Here is a 19,764-nt window from a genome sequence, read left to right on the forward strand (position 1 = left end):
ATTAAGAGGCTATGGCACATTCAGTGGGAATATATCTGGGTTTAAAACTGATGTCTGGTTTTATCTAAATTACCCAGACCTCAGTAAGTAATAACACTTCAACCCAGGCTGGCCGTTAGTTGATGGAGCAGCCAAATACCATCCTTGAAAGACCCGGTGCCTCGTCTATCACCTGCCACGTTTTTCTGTTTTATACCTTCCAACTTGCCCTCTATACTCCATCTATGATTAATTAGTGTTTCTGCTCTTACAGAGGCACAAATTAATATTATGATTATAAATTCTAGGAAAAAAATAAATTACTCAGTCATGCCCATGTGCGCCTAAATGCACCAAGCTGTTTTTCATGTTAATTAGAACTTTTCAGGAGGGAAAAACTTCTTAAAATCCTCCACTAGTTCTGCAGTTTGCTGTATTATCTGAATATGTGAACAAATGTTGCTTTGTGCGTTTTGCTGTTACCTTACGATTTCAAAGCTCTACCAAAACATCTAATCTGTTTGATCAAGCATTTTGTGCATTTTTTTGTGTTGAAGGTAAAAAGACACAATTGCACTCACCAAATACAGTGCGAGCAGGAACAGATTCTCTGTTTAGCCAGAAGGAGACCTGAGACAGTATGACAGTCATGATGCATGGCAGGTAGGTTTGAATCACAAAATAGCCAATTTTCCTTTTCAAATGGAAATATGTTGTCATCACTACATATTCTCCTGAAGGAGAGGACAGAAGCATAGAAAGAGAGAGGAAGAAACACATAGGATCATAACTATTAATACAGCCATGCACAGTTGGGAGCAACACAAGCTGAAATATTCAAAGTTAGATTTATTAAAGTTAAACCATGAACATGTATGCTTTTATAATCAAAGTAGGTCATATTGTCTTTAGTCCCTCAAGAGAACCATTTTCAATAAAAACTAAAAATGTCATTAAAATAAAGACAAAATGTCATTTAAAAGAGGTTGTGATGTGCACTTTGTACAATTTAATTAATTCGTTACATTTTAAACTAGGACCTATTCAAAGGAGCATGGAAAGTGGATTTGTTGTGCCTTTCAAAATGTCAACAAATCCCTGAATAATGACTATGCATAGAAAGACTGGACTCAGTTTGAATTCCTTGATTGTACTGCCCTTAAAACACTATCTTTTTATATGTAATTTTGTGGCCTTCTTTCAGCTATGATTTGTGCTCTGAGAAGTTTGGTGTTTGATACTTTGTAGAAGACTGAGCAGTGTATAACCTTTTCACAGACACTTTTCAAGCTAAGCATCTGACAAAAAGATTTCCAGTGGAGCGTTTCTTTTAAAAATATAGTACCTATTTAGATTTTCCTATACTGTAGATGTCAGTGTGAAAACCTATGCCTATGTCATTCTAACCCCTTGATACTGAACATTTCCTTCAGCTTTGATTTTGTCAGATCTCAGCAAACAGACAAATTCAGTTCCTCTGAGCTCCAGCTCTTGTTGCTGTGTTTGTAATCCATGTTGCAATGGTATGAGAAAAACAGCCCCATTCCCTGAGGTGTCTTTTCTGGACAGATTATAACCAGAGATGAACTGGCTCCAATACTCAGATTCCCTCAGCTCACTGTACACTCCACTAGTGTTTACAGAAATGACACCCTGCATTTTTGGTACTTGGAGCCAGACTTTAGTTGGTGTTGGCTTCCTCAAAATGGCTATACCTGTACCACCAGCACTCATATTTTATATTCAGATTTTAGGTGCTACCAGAAGCTTTAAGTCCTTCACTGGAGAAATAGAGAAAATGATATTATTATTATTATTATTTGACAGATAAAAGGTTTCTGCAGTAGTTTTGATGAGACAAATTTCAGATCAAATGAATATTTAATCAAACGTATGGGCGGGCAGATTTTTCCTTTAATTCTCTGCTTATAAAGTTGACTCTGGGCTGTAGCCCAAAACAGAATGGAAATGAGGCTTTAACCTCTGGCACACCTCTTCATATTGTTTCTGTAAATATGCTGAAGAGTTTCGCAAAAACTGAGAAAAGTCATTATTTTCTTGATGGGTCCAAATAATGCAAGCTGAATCCAAAATCACAGAAACTGGAGAAAAGTGCAGACTTAATTCTACACACGAGAACCAGTATAGGTTAACAGAAGAGGAGGGAGGCACATTCGTTTGCTACAAATGTGTGTGAATTTTCTAATTTAAACGAAGGCATTTTGTTCCATGACGGGCTGATTTTGTGTCACTGCCTGCAGCATTCTCCATCAAGAGAGTTTACTGTGTGCACTAAATCTGTTGAACTCCTGCAAATTTTTATTTGGCTGACCTGCATGTGTAGACAAGCTGAATGTTTTGGGTTGTACCTTTTTCTAATACATCAAATCTGTTTCTATTACATTACAGTATGTACTGCTGTTTGGTCTGAGGATGGCATATAACCTACCTGTGCTGGAACTGATGGTTTCTTTGCCAATAACGTGTCCGAGTAGGTCATACTGGTTGAGCCTGGAGCCGTCCTCTGCCACAGCGACAGACCTCTCATCTCCCTGGGTCCACAGGTAGATCACCTCGTTGTTGGTGTAAGCATCTAGACAGCAATGTAAAACAAACAAAAAGTTATGATATAAAATTTTCTATGGTAAACAAAGTGCTCTAGTAAAATCTTTAGGAGCAGGAAATGAGCCCTTGTTGTCCAGTACCTTGTATTTTTTATCATAGTAGTGAATAAGATTCTTGGTGAAAGACAACTTCAGTCAGTTGTATAGCTGCTAAATTTCAAAGGCATACTGCTATTTTTACAGGTTTAAATGTGATATTGGCAGATGTCTATTTTTAGCCACGCTAATGGTGTGGTTCTAGGGTTTGTTGAGATTTCAGTTGTTCAGACTGAAATAATGTGGATAATGCTATTGGACAGTTTGACATCCAGGTTTTTATATAGACATTCATGGTCTATTTCGACTTTTTATTTAGCGCCACCATTAGGTCAAATTTCTTACTTATCCTGTGAAATAGTGAGGATGTTAACTTACTGTTAGTCTTTAGCTCAAACCACCATTGTAGCCAAGTACTCATGGGAAAGATCAGAGTTTTCTAAGAACCATGATATGTGCTGATTTCTAGATTAAAAATAACGAAGTTGTCAGTGCTCTTTGGAGAACATATACTGTTTTATGGAGAAATGGTTTCTAAAGTTGTTGTTTCATGTATCAGCCATATTGCTTGGTGTGAGTGCAGAGTCATCTGAGGTTTTTCCAGGATAGGAAAGGCGTCTAACACTTGCACAGAACAATCGTCACTGTTTCTTCACATTAAACACTATTTTGTTGTGACCATCTGGGCTGACTTACAACTTCCAAACTTCAGAGGACAGGCATGTGCATCCATAGGGAAGTCCTCCAGGTGCATGGGGCACTCAGCATGAATGGTCAACCTGAAGGAGGCAGAGGGCGAGACAGGGAGAGACGATGTTTACTGGTCAGGCTGCAGTACGGTTGACGCAACTGTTATTAACACATCATGACACATGTCACAAAAGACCAAACACACAGTACAGTTTGTAGACCAGAATTCATAGTCAGATGTTCTATAAATGCTTTTACCATGCATCAAGAAATCTGCATTAGCAAAATCAAAATGTAGGACAAAGTGTCCTCCAGGCATTTTAATGCCACAGTATGTATGTATGAAGAGCACTGCCCTTTGTTTCCTGCCCCCCGTACCCACTCTGTCAGTGGTAATGAGTGCTTAGCTGACTGACAGCAAAGAAAAAACATCAGAGTGCAGCAGAGTTTGAGTTGGTCAGAATGCCAAGCCACAAAATGCACTCTGTAAATAAACAGTGTATATTATGTCACTCAGACACGTTTAATCAACTTGCTGAGTAAAAAGAAACAGCAGTCCATAAAACTGTCCTATAGTGGACTGTGTTACTCATAAATGGACAACAAACTGGGTTATTGTAACTCAATTACATTTATAGGTGATGCATCAATCCAAATCTGGGTTATTTGCTTTACGTGGATATATTGGAATATTCAAGCAAGTGTGTAATTTGTAAATAACAGCTAAACTGAATGTAACTTACAGTGCATTCAGAAACTATTCAGACCCTTTTCACGTTTTTCAATTTTCTTATGTTGCAGCCTGATACTACAATTGTTTAAATTAATTTTTTTCTCAATAATCTACACGACAAAGTGAAAACAGAATTATAGAAATGTCTGTAAATTTATTAAAAAGGAAAACTGAAATATCACATTTACATAAGTATTCAGACCTTTTACTCAGTACTTAGTTGGAGCACCTTAGGCAGCAACTACAGCCTCGAGTCTTTTTGGGTCTGATCTAACAAGCTTTGCACGTGTGGATTGGGTGATTTTCTGCCATTCTTCTTTGCAAATCCTCTTGGTGGACTGACATTTTCAGGTCTCTCCAGAGATGGGCCCAGTCTGAGGTCCTGAGCGCTGGGGAACAGGTTTTCATTGAGGACGTCTCTGTACTTTGCTCCATTCAGCTTTCCCTCAACCCTGACCAGTCTCCCAGTCCCTGCTGCTGAAAAACACCCCCACAGCCTGATGCTGCCACCACCATGCTTCACCTTTGGGATGGTATTGGGCAGCTGATGAGAGGTGCCTGGTTTCCTCCAGACATAACATTTAGAATTGAGGCCAAACAGGTCAATCTTGGTTTCACCAGACCTGAGAATCTTGTTCCTCACAGTCTGAGAGTTCTTCAGGTGGTTTTTTGCAAACTCCAACCAGCACTGAGAAAAGGCTGCTGTCTAGTGACTCTGCCATAAAGCCCAGATCGGTGGAGGGCTGCAGTGATGGCTGTCCTCCTGGTACTTGGTCCCATCTCTGGAGCTCAGTCAGAGTGACCAACAGGTTCTCGGTCACCTCTCTTCCAAAGGCCCTTCAACCATGATTGCTCAGTTTGTCTGGGCGACCTGCACTTGGAAGAGTCCTAGTTGTGCCATTCTTCCATTTCAGTGTTATGGATGACACTGAGCTCCTGGGAACCTTCAGTGCAGCAGGAGTCCAGTGCAACAATCCTGTCTCTGAACTCTGCAGGCAGGTCTTTTGACCTCATGGTTTGGTTTTTGCTCTGATATGTAATAAAAATATAATTTAATTTACCACAGGTGGACTCCAATCAAGGTGTAGATGCATCCCAGCAACAATCAAGAGAAATAGGAGGTGCCTGAACTAATTTTCTCATGTTGTTGCATAGAGTCTGAATACTTGTAAATGTGATAGTTTTTTATTTTTAATAAATTTACAAACATTCCTAAAATTCTGTCTTCATTTTGCCATTATGAGGTACTGAGTGTAGATTAATTAGAAAAGGAAAAAAAAAAGTATCAGGCAGCATCATAAGAAAATTGAAAAAAGTGAAGGGGGTCTGAATACTTTCTAAATGTATGTAAATGTTTATACTCACAGCTGTAGTTTCATGCTTTGTATTTTAAACATGTAATTTAAGTCTTGGTATTGTGTTCTACATGTAACATGTAAATTTGCATGTTCTGTGCTGAGCAAGGTTAAAAGACTAGTTTAATGAGTAGATTCGGTTGGTCTTACCATTGCAAACCGTTTCATGTTGCAAGATGTTCCGCATATAAAGTTTATTGCATTCACTGTGTTAAAACTGGGAACATCATGAACCACTTCTGCAGTCAAATGTATTGTTTCTAATTAGCTGTATGCGTTGCACTTGCAATAACCCTGTGCACCCATTTATTTCCACCCTCTTGGCTGCTCTCTGTTGCTGCCTCATTACTGATAAGTGTCTCAGTAACTACGCAAATTAACACAGTACAACATCAATCAAATGTGAGCAACGCACTGCTGCATAACATACAACCCTTAAACTGGCAACTAATTGATGAAATTCATCTAATTCTGAAGCTACTGTATCCAGACAGGAACATAGACAAAGATTAGACAACAGAACTTGAATTACTTTGATCAAAAACAAGCTGTCTTTGCAAATGACAAAACATGAGAAATATTTAAAAAAAAAAAAAAGTGTTGAGTCAAGCTAGCAGCTGTGAGGCAGTAGCCTAGTCAGAGGAGTTTAGTAGTTAGTAGTTAGTTAATTAGTAGTTTGAGCTAAATACTACCATTCTTACAATGGCAAGGCTAGCAGGCTAATGTTTGGCAAGTATAATGTTTACCCTGTTGGTTAGCTTAGTATGGCAGTGTACTAATATTTCCTAACTTAGATGTTTTTAACTACTAAGCACAACATACAGCTGATGCTAAAGGGAATTTAGTTAATAGGTATTTGGTCATAAACCAAAATATTGAATATTGTTTACAATTTTGATCTAATGATGGCTCTGAAAAGTCTACCAAATTTCATTGTAATCACTGCAATAATTGCTTACTTGCTTCACTAAAGACCAAAAGAGTGAAATCATAAAATTCTGTGGCAATTCATCGATTAGATTTTTAAGTATTTTAAATCAGAATCAAAGCCATGGTCCGGTCTTGAGCACTGATAAATGGCCAGCTCAAATATAAATGATACAAAATAGTATGTGCATTTCTATGTATGGGATATTACACCACTGCACCTAGATAGTTGCATAGTGATTAGTGTTTATTTGTGCATCCCTGGCCTGTTGCATCCTGATTTTATTGAACCTCAAATATGGCTATTTGATGGTTCGTAAACCGTAAAAGTATAGTCCATTTTGTGTGTTTGATAATGAATATATTCTTGCAAAATGTTTTTCACTAAAAATATGCACCACTGCCTTTGATTACTACATGTTAAACTTTTCATAAATTAATATCCTCTAACAGGGAAATATAATTGCTTCAGTAACCACACAGTTTGAGGTGAACTGAGAGCGAGAGATAAATAATTTCACTCAAACACAGGACTGCTGCAGCACTTGCAGAAAGTATCAGCTCCCTCAAGTCAAAATAATGACGCAGTCCTGCACAGTGGAAGCCTTCACAGCACTTGTCAGTTCAGATGCTGTAGACGTGCTGATTAAATGGATTTAAGCAGTTGTTTACTGAGGAGTGCCAATCAATGCAGGGTACTATGATAATCCACTTTAGACTAAACTTATTATACAATGGATGGATTTATATTCTAAAGCCTAATACCTATGACGTGTGCTCAGTGTCTTGTGCAGTGTTACCCAGTTTCTTAACACTACAAACCAATTTTTATTAAGACCCTTTCAACTAACACAGCTAACATTCAGTTGTGAAGGTAACTGAACACAAACTTGTAATACTCCCATATGAGACCTGGAAATGAAAAGTTCTCACCCTTGAATATTGATACTGACCTTGTGGATTAGAATTATAAAAATATTTCTTTTTGAGGCTGTAATGCTGCAAGGAAAGCAGATTGACAGCTTTGGAGATTGGATGGGTTGAAACCAATAAATTATTTTCTAACTTCAGTCATGTACACAATAGTGTTCACTGTCTGTGACCGTCTCTATAGCTGTTGCTATTTACAATTTACTTTAGACATGGCACCCACACAATGGCAGCCTTTGGATCAAGTTAATAAAATTCACTGAGCTGTGTGATAAACATATTTGACCTAGACTGGCTGGATGTCAGACCAGTGAAATGATCCAGATGCTGTAGCAGCTGCAGCATCTCCCCACCTTAATTTGAATCCCTTATGGTTCTGAGGTTGACATTTGGGTTTTTAGTCTCACCAACCTGTTAGATGAAGTGTCATGAAATACTGGTTTGAATTTCATGTCCCACTTAGGATGAATTGCAATAACTTTGATGATGCTTGTACGTTTCATCAACCTTTCTTTCATCAAAGCACTGCTGCACCTCACTGAGATGCCATTGTTGCTGTAGACTCTTAGTCTTGTTAAAGTACAATATTCAACAAACAAACGACTACGTTAACAAATTTCAAAGGTGTTTCACCTCATCGTGTAGAGAAGCGTGCCGTTGTCGACAAGCCGTAGCAGTTTGTTAGGAGTCGTCATGTTGTGGGCCACAGATTTCTTCCCATTGTGAAAAAAGGTGTCAGGAGTCCAGATTTTACTGGCCAGGAGGTTGTTAAGGGGTAAAACTTGCATGGGTCCATCAAACTTCAGCCGCTCGTCTCGCCAGCTCTGACGGAAGAACACATCAATGGTGTACTCCTGAAGGGAAGAGATGGAGAACAGATTAATTGGCAAGATAATTAGTAATAGTTTACAGACCTAAATGTACTGTACTACTGTAAAATGCCTTGAGATTGTTTTACTGTGATTTAGTGCGATACAAATAAATCAAATTGAATTGAACCTGGGACATAGATGGTCACAGAGGTAATGAACATGGCTGTAACATTTAAAACGTTAACGCAGCCTTTTCATGGCAGACATTTTCACTTGTCAATGCAAGAAAAGCACAGTTAAGATTAAATAATAGGTGGGCATGTATGTCAGCCAGTTTAAGAGCTCTGCTAATGTGCATCCTTATTCACTGAATGCAACACTTGATGGGACTAAACTGTTATTTATATTGATTCAACAAGTAACAATGTCTGCTGTGAAAAGGCTTTACTGTTCTGTACATCAAATGCTAAAACTTTACAAAACTTTTACTCTCTGCTTACTAATATAGACAACCTGAGCCAACAGTAGGCAGAGTACACCCTGAACACACTGCCAGTCTATCACATCAGCCATATCACCTATTTTAAATTTAAATGTATTTCCATGCATCATGTAGTTACTACCATGGACTGAGACACAAATGAGCTTTGTAAAACATCTGTTTTAATATGCAACAAAGTCACTGACACATGACAAACTAAATAAAATAAAATGAATGCAGGAAGTAGCAATTTGTTTCCCATTATTTGTTCAATAGGACTTGGTGTCCTAGCAACAGCCTTCCCACACCAGCTCCATACAATGCAGGCTGAGCCGTCTTAACAGAGTGAGAGGCAACCGAGCTGTCTGTATTTCCCCCAACAGTACAGACTATTGATCAATAAAAGCACGGCGTGTTCCTTTCTAATTCTCTTGCACTGTTGCTCGTATGCTGAAAGGGCTCACGAACTGTGCTCACCAGTGAACTGTTAAGTGGTTGCTCCCTGCGTTAAAAATGACAGTCATTTCTCAGCAGCTTTAACAACAGGAAGCCATCATCCACAGCAGGAGAGGTGTGCAGTCTCCACTCAACACATCAACAGGGCTTCTCTAAACAGCACAGGATGGACGTGTGTGATGTGACTGACCTCCTGGTGGACTGCAGGTCTAATGCACCACAAAGCAATTGTGCTGCACCCGTCCTCACAACATTGCTCTTAATGAACTCCACTGAGAGCCTTGACAACCAATGAAAGCAAGCATCTAATTTTTCCTTAAAACACTGGCTTCTCTTTGGTACATCTACAGTTATGCATCCAATATGATACTCTGTTCAAATGTATATACAGTAATGTATTAGGGATAGGCATTTCAAGCAAAATGCTATTTGATATTCACTGGGAACTCTTCAGCAATTATTCAAACATCAGACTCGACAAGATTGGAGTGACAAAACTAGCTATTGACTTTGTTTTTAAAGACAAAACTACGGTGGCCGACAAGGGCAAACGTGCCGCAACGGCCAAAACACATGTGAGAGAGAAACCGCACAACAGCGAGAACATCCGCAAGAGAGAAAACACCCGCAAGAGAGAAGTGCTGCCACAACGAAAAACACACAAGAGAGAAAACACAACAGAAGTGCGCCAGGCCAATAGGGGGACCCCGAAATGAGGGATGCTATGAACAAAGTTTGGATAACTTTTACAAAGGCGACATAGAAAAGGTACGTTTTCTGTTTATTTCTTTTTAAATGCTTGCCTGTGGCGTTTTACAATATTATAAAAAGAGCAACAAATTTACCTTGCAAATGCTAGCATGCAAGCGACTGATTTATAATAGTTTGCATTTAACTGATTGACTCACGTTATCCATAGTGGTAATGTTAGTCACTGTAACTACTTTCCGGTGAGACCCAACTGTTGTGATTGCACTCAACGTTAGTTTTCCCTCGTCTACATAGTCTCCTCATATTGGACCTTGCCGACTTTGGTAGGAACCATAGGTGTAGAGTCTTTTATGAAATTTAGGGCAATAAAAGAGAGGGAGATAAGACGTTCTTTTCAAAGACACATCAGAACTCTATGGAACAGAAACTAAAAACAGTGAAGGTATGCTCACAAGGTATGCAGATTCATACGCTGTAAGTGACAGATGGTATGAATTAATTTATTTTAATTTCATTTTCTTCTCTTTCTTAAGATTGTTGGATTTATGAGGATGCAAGTTGTCTCCCTTAAACCTGTGAGAGGGAAGTCACTTCCTGTTCATATTCAACCACAGTGCTCATCTGAACAATTGCTGGCTGCTGCTGTAAAGAAGCAAAAAGATTTAAACCAGGATATGGACGATTGTGCTCATGTTTTATTGTATCCTGATGCTAAGGAAGTTACAAACATCCCAGGAACAGAGACCTCTTTCACAGTGCAGAAATACAAGGAGGCAATTGGAAAGTCCATTTGCACTGCTGAAGACTTTACAAACAGTTGTAGGTGCTTCAGAAACATCTTCCATCTTGTTTTAAGCGCCACTTAATTATAGGTTATATTTAAATATCACAGTTTTTTCATCTGGATGTGATGTTCTGTACATCAACATGCCAGACATGGGTTGGTCCATTGGAGCTGTAAACTCTTTTTACAAATCTCCATCTTGCATGAAGTTGAGCTCCTGAGGGATCAAGCTCTCCTATCAAAACCATGACATCATCCCTTCTAACTGTCAAACACTACTTCTGGCGCAATGTCTGCCACATCAAACGGTAGCCATAATGATGGCCTGGTCCCTACAGCTCTTCTTGGATGGCAGCACGTACAATAGCCAGAGGAGAGTCATTTTTTTGCCTGGACAGTGAGAAACTTTTCAATTTACTCTTTAGAGAGCGAAGGCTCATTTTAACATTGTGAATTGTTGCCAGGAAATCCAAAATTTCATCGTTGCTGTAGCCGTCATGGAAATCCTTTTTAATCAGATGCTCTTCTGTGGGGCTGTCCAATGCTGAACCTGACAAACAAAGAGAGAAAAATAGACTACATTTTCAACAAGAACAGGCTGCAGCTGGGTCATTCTGTGTCAAATCATCTAAAGTTTGTCACAGCACAGTCACATTTAGTTATATTGTTCCCAAATCTAAGGCCTGTAAAATGTTTCTGTTCAAATCCTGTTTTCATGTGTTTTGCTCCTTGCTATTTTTATAATCAGAAATGCTGGTTTACCTGGTAAGAATCAATGTTTGGGCATTAATATCTTGAAAAGTGTGACGTGTTGGACCCTCATTATCTGCAAATAAATACACATATACATACATAATACATAAATACATAATCAAGACTACCTACTGTTGTCTTCAGTTTGTGCCAAGAACTGTGCATTTTTGCCTCATGAGCTAAGAACACTTGCAGCCTGGAAAGATAGACAATGATATGATGAATCCAAATTTAACTCAATTGAAAATGACATGAGTAGTAATCATCGCTAAATAAAGACAAAGGCTACATTGGAGGAATAGGTCATTTTTTTTGTGCGTTTAGTTTCTGCTCCTCTTCTGGATGTTTACCCTGTGTTTTGTTTTACTTGTTACCTGTCTCTCCTTGTCACCTTTATCTACTTTTTATTTCTGCTTGAGTATATCTAATGCTCTATGCACTTCTCTTTAACACCTTCCCATTTGGTCTTAATGTCCTCTCTGCTTCCTGTGATTTCCTTTGTTGCTCTTCCTCACATTGTCTCCTTTTTTCACCCCTTTTCTCTTTCCTTGTCATCTCCCTTTCACCTCTGTCTAATCCTCCTCTTGTCCCCTTGCTGATCAATAAAGTGTCCAATATGAGGAGACTATGTAGACGAGGGAAAACTAACGTTGAGTGCAATCACAACAGTTGGGTCTCACCGGAAAGTAGTTACAGTGACTAACGTTACCACTATGGATAACGTGAGTTAATCAGTTAAACGCAAGCTATTATAAATCAGTCTAGCATGCTAACATTTGCAAGGTAAATATGTTGCTCTTTCATAATATTGTAACATGTGACGGGCAAGCATTTAAAAAGAAATAAACAGAAAACGTACCTTTTCTATGTCTCCTCTGTAAAAGTTATCCAAACTTTTGTCCATAGCATCCCTCAGTTCGGGGTCCCCCTATCGGCCTGGCGCACTTCTGTTGTGTTTTCTCTCTTGCGTGTGTTTTGGCCGTTGCCCTTGTCGGCCACCGTACAAAACCATATGAAATATTGGATTTTTTAAACTTTATTGCTGTTGTATTGAATTTGAATGCGCAGTAAAGCCAACAAAACAAAGTCACAACACAGACATGGGCATGTTACATGGGGATTTACTGTTCTGTTTCCTGCCTGCTTTTGACCAAAAATCATGTAAATGGTCCAAAGTACTCACTCTACACGTTATTTTTGTCTTTTCTTTAGAGATGCTAAGCCTCACCTCAATCAGTGTCCTAGTAATGAATAAACAGACAGTAATGTGCTCAGCCCAGTTGGGTGTGCCATCATTTATTTGTGTCCTTCAGCCATAAATCTCCTGTAGACATAAGGAATTAATTTGAAGATTGAAACACACAAATGTGTAAAAGCATAGTTAATCTCCATACAAGGCCAAATGGCACAGTCAGTTCAAATGCCAGCTGGTGTTTCTCCAGGGGCTGAGTGATTGATTTCTCCTTGACAGAGGAGAAACAGCTGAGCTTCAAGCCAACAGTAGACTTCAGATGTCTTTTTTTTTTTTTTTTTTTTTTTATAACAGCGCAAATCATGAATGGCTTTACTGTAACAAGCAGCTGATTTTTAAATGACCTTTTACACATTCATGGCACCTGATTGACAGTGTTATAAATAGATTTATGAATACACATTCTTGCTGTATACAGTACAGACCCCTTTTATTTATATATATATATATATATATATATATATATATATATATATATATATATATATATATATAAATAATTTGTTGGAAACCTGTCTTTATTATTAGGTAGAGGGCAGAGTCACAGGATAAGTGGGAAGGGTGGGGGGGAATAATATATCATAGCAGTCCCTGGATGGATTCAAAGTGGGACAGGTGCAGATGCCATATGTGTCTTTTAGTGCTGGGTCACCAGGTCACTCTTAACATAAAGATTCAACAACGGTACAACTGTTTTAATGTATATTTACCCAGTCTGATAACTATTTGTATTTGTATTGCTTCTGTTAACAAACCTAATAAAAACTGACAACTAAATAAAAACCATATTGGTGACACTACAATGCAAGCATCTAGGACTGAAGCTAACTGTTAATCTAATCTCTGTTTAGTCTAAGAAATGTAAAATGTGTAAAACAGCCATCACAAGTTTCCTGAGCTCAAGGCAACACCCTTTAGACTGCTTGTTTTGTCCATACAACAAAACTGAAAAATAATTTTGAACAGTGATATAAAGTAGCAAATATTCATATTCACCACATTTTTTAATTTTATTGCTTGTTAAATGACATAAAACTGTTAATATATTTAGACAAACTGATAAAAGACTTTATTGTGATAAGGCTCACTAGTGGCAAACCTTCAGATGTTGATGTAGCTCAGTGGTTCCCAAAGTGCAGGGCAGGACCCCTAAGGGGACATGAGGCTTTCTTGAGTACTGATAACACAACATGAGAAGCTTTCGGACCAGAGGAACTTTTTCATATTTCTTACAACCTTTGCCGGAAGTTCTTTGTGTACGTGTGTGTCTGTGTGTGCAGGGGCCCTGCAGAAAACTTTGGGAACCACTGTATAGCTGAAGTTATAGAGGGAGATTGGTGAAGACCACAACATGGGTAAAACAGAGTCAGTACTGAATTTGCATTCACACAACAACTACAGATGAATGCTAATGTTGCTCCGTAACATCTTGAAGCATTAATAAGGAACAGTTTACTAAAACATTTCCCAATAAAATTCATGAGGACATTTTACAACTGGGTTTGATTTCAATTTTGGTTTACCATGAACTGACACTCTGGAAAGCTAAAATCAACATTTTGAACTTTTTAAGGAAATGATTGGCCAGTGACAGCCACGAAACAGGAAGACAGTCAAAGGTGTGAGATGAAAGTGCTATAAAGATATACACTTTACCAGCATAACCACTGTACACCATTAAACAAGGCTGTTTTGTTTTTTTGTTTTTTTTGATGGTAGTCTCTTTTGCTGTGCATCATGCTTTCATATGCTTTAATCTTGGCTTTTGTTTATTCAGCATTTGCTTTATCACTGAACTGATTTAATGGATGACACAATTGTTTGTTGTTTCCAAACAAAGAACAAAAAAACAATGATTATTGCAATATTTGTGTATATTATAAACCTTGTCTTTCTGCCACTTGCAATGCAAATGAATTAAAATTTCTGCCTGGTCATTTGAATCAGCTTCATAATGACGCAAAAATTGCAGTCACTGTCCTATATGCAATAACTAAATGGGTCGCTAATGTTTGCAAGTCAAGGTTAATTACTGAACAATTAGAATGAATACTATAGGATAGTCACAGTAGTGCTGTGCAGGAAAATAATGTACAAAAAGATAATATCAGGGATAATAAACAAAATAAGCATATCAGACATAAAAAATGTTTGCTTTACTGTATATGCAAGTGTGTCTCAGTGGGAGATGGGCAGAGGAGAGAAGCAGCCATTAGCAGGACTGAATTAGTGAGAAAATGATGAGAATCAAAGGAAATGAGGAAAATGATAGGAATGACTGATAAGGTCGCAGTTAAGGTAGGATGTTCACTAGACTGGGCTAAATGAGTCTAAAAAAACGACCATGCCTGGTTCTGTGATAATGGCAGGAAGGTTGTGTCTAATATCTGATAGAATATTAATGCAGCCTTTTATCTTGAATTAATGAGTTCATTAAATTCTAAACATTTGGTTATTACATCACATTTTAATAACATCGTCACATTTCAGTTTTAATTTGCTTTTACTAAACAGAGCTGGACATCTGATCTTTTGTGGTTTTACAGCCAATATGCCATTTATTTTTTTCATTATATTCCATTCATCAAACCACACATTTGACATTTAAAAACCTACGCTCTTTCTCATTTTCCTGATACATTAGGGGAAATTATTGCCCAGCACATTGGCATACAGATGTTGTTTGTATCTGCATTAGCTGAGTGGTTTGACAGGTTTAATTTATTAGTGCCCAAGACTAGGTATTGTGTTATGTTTCCCCAAATTATTGTGCTGAAATGCTGTGTTTGATATACAGTATCTTAGGATGTCCTGTTGTTGACAGTAAACAGTAGAGCAGAGAGAACATTCTCATCTGTTGTGTTGTGATACAAACCACTTCCTGGAGGCAGCATATCAATTTGACTTGGCTTGTCTGAGCATCACTCTGGGCATTGTAATGATTAGTCAAAGATTTGATTAATGTCATAATTACTAGTCTTCCTTGATCTCCCGTTGTCAATTATTCTCTCTTGCTACGCTTCTCGTGTTGCAGTTCACTTCTCCCTGCTGGGAGTGCAACCTGTGTGAGACTCGCAATGAGCTGTGAGTCCTTTACCAACTCCAATTATCTTCAGTGTTCACTGGCCTCTGCAGCTCCGAGACATAAACATGTTTTAGCACTTCACTGTGCCACATTTCTGAAACTAGCGTTTTGTTCCACAAATATAATCAGCCTAGAATCAGATGGCAGTAAACAAAAGAAGGATACTGTATGTTGCAGTGAAAGTTTATGTAATCATTTAAGCCAAAGAAAACATACTGCATTTTTAAAATCTAAAATGCTTCATAAGATTATGGTTATTTTGAGCTGCTGTCAGGGAAATAAACATAAGTGGCTCCCATTCAAGAGGAAAATGAAAGAAACATTTTGATCAAAGTAAAAAACACCAGTGGCCTTCACCTCATACAAACTGTTTATATATTATATTTACAAACAGTTTGAAGGAAATGTAATTTCAGTGCTGTGTTATAGTGCTACACTGACATTGTATAGGGGTGGTCAGGCTATGTAGATTCAAGGATGATACCAGTTAAGCTTGGGGCTGCAGAGACTATGGGAAAGGACATGGTTTTGTTTTAAAACAGTAATCATCACGTTTCATGCCACCTTTTTCAGTACATTATTTCTTTTTCACATTTTTATTTGTATGTGTATTTTGTCTCTGGTGTTATTCAGTCATACAGTTTGGGCCCATACAGTTTGGGTCATATAATTTTTATATGTCTAAATAAATATGGGCCCATATATAAACAGATAGCAGTTTACATTTACTTTGAATGGTCCTTTTTTAAACTGGATATTGGGACATTTTAGTATTTTTATGAACAGACATAAAGGGTCCAGCCTTGTGTCTAGTCCTCCATTGTGTCTCTTTATGTTTTACATCATATGACAAGATAAATAAAAGTGGTAATAATTGAGACACTCAACAGAAATGTTAGCAGGGAGTGGGGGACCTGTTTTACACCAGTCTTCTCACATCACCTTCTACAATATATGTTTATACAATTTATATACTGTATAAACAGGATGTAAAAACACAGGTGTCTGCTCTAATTTCAGGTTGTTCCAGCCCTGCACATATGAAGCATATTGTTGGTGAGTGGAAAAAATTTTTTTGTGAAAGGTTTTGGGAAGGTAAAACAAATTTAAGATTGCGTGTTTTGTCACGAAGAGAGACTTAATTGGGTTTGCAAGCCTTTGAAGAAAGGCAGCATGATTCAGATCCAGAGGTTCACCTTCAAATTTTAGCAGTACAAACCTCCATCTGTGCTGTCAGAAGTCCTTGGGCTCATCAGGCATTTTGCAGTTTGAGTTTCCTGAATTTTAAGCATACAGCAGTGTACTGAAAAATCTCAGATATTCCAGAAATGTTTACCCTCAGCAATGATGCAATCCTAGTGAGATCAGGGCAGCACTGACATCTTTGTCAAAGCAAACTTCAGCACAGTACCTGTGACAGCCTAAATCGCTTTCCATTTCATCAGAACAGGCCTGTCAAAACTGTGAAACGGGAAAATGTGTTGTGACACTGCATACATGTGAATAAGCCAAGATTCCACAGAGCGAGAGGAGCAGAGACAGAAGAAAAAGAGTATGTTAGAAGGGGAAGAGAAACACAACCACCTACTTACCAGAGATCAGCATCAAGATCCCAGCCCACATTCTGGGTCTGGCAGAAATCTGCCATGGTCAGACACAGCTCTGAACATTGTGCCTTGTTACTGGCCTAATATTTGAGTTTCACTCCGATTATGCAGTTAGGTTCCCTCCTGTTGTGATAGTGGAACACTAAAGGAAGATGTGGCATATTGGGGTCCAAGTGAAGGCAGAACAAATGGTCCTTTGGGTGAGGAAGGCGGACATTTTTAGGACATTTGATGATGCAGTATAGAGATGGGTAATTGGACCACTGGATATATACACAACATAAGGTATGAGATGCCTAGGGTACAGGGTGTGCTCCATTTTAAACTTTAACACAGACATTCATTGTCCTCAGAGGATAATCCAATTGATTTTGGTAATGATTTTCTTCTCATCTAGTGCCCCCATGAGCTTAAAGTTTTCAATTATCCAGTATAATATCTATGGGACTGCCACCTGGCACGGTGCATAAACAACCATGGTTCAATTCCGAGACCCTTGTTGCATATCATATCCTCTCTCTCCCCTGTCTACATTTTCACTGCTACTGTAGAAACATGCCTAAAAAAAGGTTAAATAATAAAATAAGGATACAATCAAGGGATCACTAAATATCTGCAAAAGCTATAACATTTCCATCATTGTCGGCTACACATTTCATACTGAGTAACCCCAATAATCAGTGTCGGCATGCTAACACAAAAAATGAATATGGTGAACATGGTACATATTACGTGCTATAACACAGCATGTCAGCATGAAGAGTAGAGCTTATAGAACCACTGATTGGGTTTTACTGTGACTGGTAGCTTATCAGTACTCTATTTAATAAAATTAATGAATGATCTCCAAATATTTATAAATTACTTCCTGAATGCCAGGCACAATGCAGTGCTATGTTAAGGTAAGGTACTTCCTCTAGCCCTTGCCAAACAATTATGCAGAAGGTAAGGGAAGCTTGTCTAGTCCTTAAATGTGTCCCATTCTATCAAAAAACACAAGGCTTAAAATAACAAAATAAAATAATAATAAATAATGTTTTTTCACTGGTTCAAGGCGATTAATTATTTAAAAAATTGGCATGTACAAATGGTTTTCTTCACATCTTTTTACCCTGGGATTGTCTGAGCAAACAACTGTTCAAATAGCAGAAGAGACTTTCAGTCCCCTGCAGTATTTATAGAGTAGTAGTTAAGGAGTGGTATATTGGTTTGTGTTGGAGCACTTTCACTGTAAGGCTTATTAAAGCATTAACAGGGTTTATCAAATGACTCATCAAAAGAATCTAGAGGGAAACATCTACCTTTGATGACGCAAACTAAATTAGGATATTTTTACGTCCTTACAAACATACAAACAACAACTTTATTTGAACAACTAGATAGTTGGCTTAAATTAATCTGCTAAACTCTGGAGATTTGTCTTCACCCCAACCTTTCTTAAAACACATTAAGGAATTATTGGCTTAGTTATTTCCTCTTCTTAAACTGACCTAAAAAACTGGTCCATGCTTTTGTTTCCCAGAAATGTTTACTGCAATGCTGAAAACTGAGAATGTCCCTCTGCACACTTAGATAACACTTCAAACTCATTCTGAACTCCGTAGCCTGGAAACCAATGAACCAGAAAACACGATTGCGTGACCCTGACCTAGTGCAGCTTTGTCGTCATTGGTGCTGAGTACCAGAACTCAAGTGTATCTGAAAGCCCAGCTATATTTTAGAGAAACCATGAGAGTAACTTGCCCGTCAATAAATTGCACAATTAGGTGATTTGCAAACCTGGTCCAGCTCTCTGCTCAGTAAATGCATTAGTTCTTGTTGTCCTCTAAAATGAAAAGATAAACTAAACCGCTCATGCTTAGAGGGTTCCCTGCCTTTTGGAAATAGGCACCAATTTCAGCAATTCATACTGTTCGTTATTAAAGTCCCAAGTCAGGACCTTGTTATTTAGTAGAGCCTACTACTGTATGCACATTTGCTCACTGTACTGTGTAATCGTCTGTCTTGTCCTCTTATTCCTCCTCTGCCTTAAGCACCCCAGAGCTCCTAAGGCTGATCTGTGACCAAATTTTTATTTATCCAGTCCTATACAGTACAACAACTCTGCAACAAAGTTGTGGACAATTATAAAATTAGAATTTACTTGAAGGAAATCATTGGACCACTCGGACAAACAGTGAATCCTCTTAATCTCAATTGCTCAATTTCTTACTTATGTAATGTAAACCCATACATGCTTCAGATAAAAACAAGTATGAAATCTACAAATCTGCATAATGAAGTGCATGTATTCTCTGACCTGAAGTGTTTCACAAAGATGCTACAGATGTCTGCTCCATACTGTGATGCTTATTGAAGGCTTAAGCCTGATCATCTTCTGAGGCTAGATTGTAGAAAATCTTGAAAGGACACAGTGGAAGCCTTTATGCAGTGTTCATACACATATAGAGCACAAAAACACAGCATGGCCTGGGGCGAGAATGAGCCTAGTCTGGGTAATGATCAATGAAATCCTGACATCAAATCTAAAACTGAAAAAATAGAAATTT

General features: G+C 38.1%; 1 protein-coding gene across 1 annotated transcript in view; it reads right to left on the minus strand.

Moving 5' to 3' along the window:
• gabra3 (gamma-aminobutyric acid type A receptor subunit alpha3) overlaps positions 1-19,764 on the minus strand; it is a 36,725-nt gene that overhangs the window by 8,186 nt on the left and 8,775 nt on the right. Inside the window, exons 3-6 of the mRNA XM_033325542.1 lie at positions 7,908-8,128; positions 3,336-3,418; positions 2,429-2,572; positions 561-713 (exon numbers count right to left, since the gene is read on the minus strand). Coding sequence (XP_033181433.1) covers positions 561-713; positions 2,429-2,572; positions 3,336-3,418; positions 7,908-8,128 — 601 coding nt within the window. The remainder of the gene's footprint in view (positions 1-560; positions 714-2,428; positions 2,573-3,335; positions 3,419-7,907; positions 8,129-19,764) is intronic.

The sequence above is a fragment of the Mastacembelus armatus genome, chromosome 14, assembly GCF_900324485.2.
Source record: "Mastacembelus armatus chromosome 14, fMasArm1.2, whole genome shotgun sequence".
In the NCBI taxonomy this organism is placed as follows: Eukaryota; Metazoa; Chordata; class Actinopteri; order Synbranchiformes; family Mastacembelidae; genus Mastacembelus; species Mastacembelus armatus.